We start from the raw sequence: 1,471 nt of genomic DNA, 5'->3' as shown, positions 1-1,471 counted from the left end.
GACAGACAGATAGACAGACAGACAGACAGATAGATAGATAGATATAGATAATAAATATAACAGATAGACAGACAGACAGATTATAAATATAATAGTTAGACATACAGAGAGAAATAGACAGACAGATTATATATATAATAGATAGAGAGACAGACAGACAAATTATAAATATAATAGATAGACAGACAGACAGATTATAAATATAATAGACAGACGGACGGACGGATGGATGGATAGATAGATATACTAGATAGACAGACAGATTATAAATATAATAGACAGACAGACAGACAGACAGATAGATAGATAGATAGATAAATATAATAGATACAGACAGACAAATAGATTATAAATATAATAGACAGCGATAGACAGACAGATTATAAATATAATAGACAGACAGACATAGACAGATTATAAATATAATAGACAGACAGATACAGACAGATTAGAAATATGATAGATAGTATATATATATATAAATTTTTTTCATATATATATATATATATATATATAGAGATATAGAGAGAGAGAGAGATGAAAAAAGTAGTATATATGAAAAAAGTAAGTTTTTTCTTTAAATCAATCATTTGTGGTGTGTGTGTGTGTGTTTGTATTTTAATTAATATTACTAATAGCACATTAAGAACACATACGAATAACACAGATTGTGTATTACAATATCCAGCAGTGCTGACGGCGTGTGTTTCTGTTTGTGTCAGTGGAGGGGCTCTGTGATGGGATCCAGGCCGGTCTGGTGGATGTTGGGATCTGGGTGGGCACATGTGCAGATTATCCTCGCGGAGACGCATCGACAGGATGGAACTCTGTATCCCGGGTGATCATCGAAGAACTTCCAAAATAAGCATTTCATCTTCAGAACTGATCACTGTCATCATCACCATGCCAATAGAAGACATCGTGTTCCTGTCACAGAAAGGACCTTCCTCATAGAAATGGGACAAATTAAAGCTAATGGAGTTGCTTTGAGTGTATGCAGCTCTCATGTTGTGTAAGATTATTATTCTCCGGCTCAGTTTTGTGAAAGTTAAGAGGGATTCAGTTTGCTCAATTTAGATAGTACAGACAATTACAAAATAGAAGTACCATGATAGTACTGTGGTTCTTTGGACACTACCATAATGAAAGTACCTTGTACAATGTAAATATCATGGTAAATATGGTGTTACTATATGAGGTCATCACTGTACTATGCTACTGCCATTTTAAGGAGAGTCCAACAAAGATGATCCTTGCTTTGCTGATATTTATTTAGTGGCTCTTCCTTTTGTGCCTGGATGACTAGAACTCAGCGTATTTTTGTATCCATTGTGTTTTTATTACCTAACACTATGAAGAAAAGTCAGGTCATGTTTCACCTCACAATTAAAAATGTAATATGAAAACAAATCTCAGTTTATTTACCGTAATATATATATATATATATATACACACACACACACACACACAC

At 33.4% G+C, this 1,471-nt stretch overlaps 1 protein-coding gene across 1 annotated transcript in view; it reads left to right on the top strand.

The window, feature by feature from the left end:
- Window positions 1–1,392, top strand: part of LOC107675657 (collagen triple helix repeat-containing protein 1-like) — an 18,484-nt gene extending 17,092 nt beyond the window's left edge. The window contains exon 4 of the mRNA XM_016470066.1: window positions 723–1,392. Within this exon, the coding sequence (XP_016325552.1) occupies window positions 723–865 (143 nt within the window). The 3' untranslated portion in view covers window positions 866–1,392. The remainder of the gene's footprint in view (window positions 1–722) is intronic.
- The last annotated feature ends 79 nt before the right edge of the window (window positions 1,393–1,471 follow it).

The sequence above is a fragment of the Sinocyclocheilus anshuiensis genome, unplaced genomic scaffold (genome assembly GCF_001515605.1).
Source record: "Sinocyclocheilus anshuiensis isolate Anshui unplaced genomic scaffold, SAMN03320099.WGS_v1.1 scaffold1976, whole genome shotgun sequence".
NCBI classification, from domain to species: Eukaryota; Metazoa; Chordata; class Actinopteri; order Cypriniformes; family Cyprinidae; genus Sinocyclocheilus; species Sinocyclocheilus anshuiensis.
This window is presented reverse-complemented; position numbering and strand designations above follow the sequence as displayed.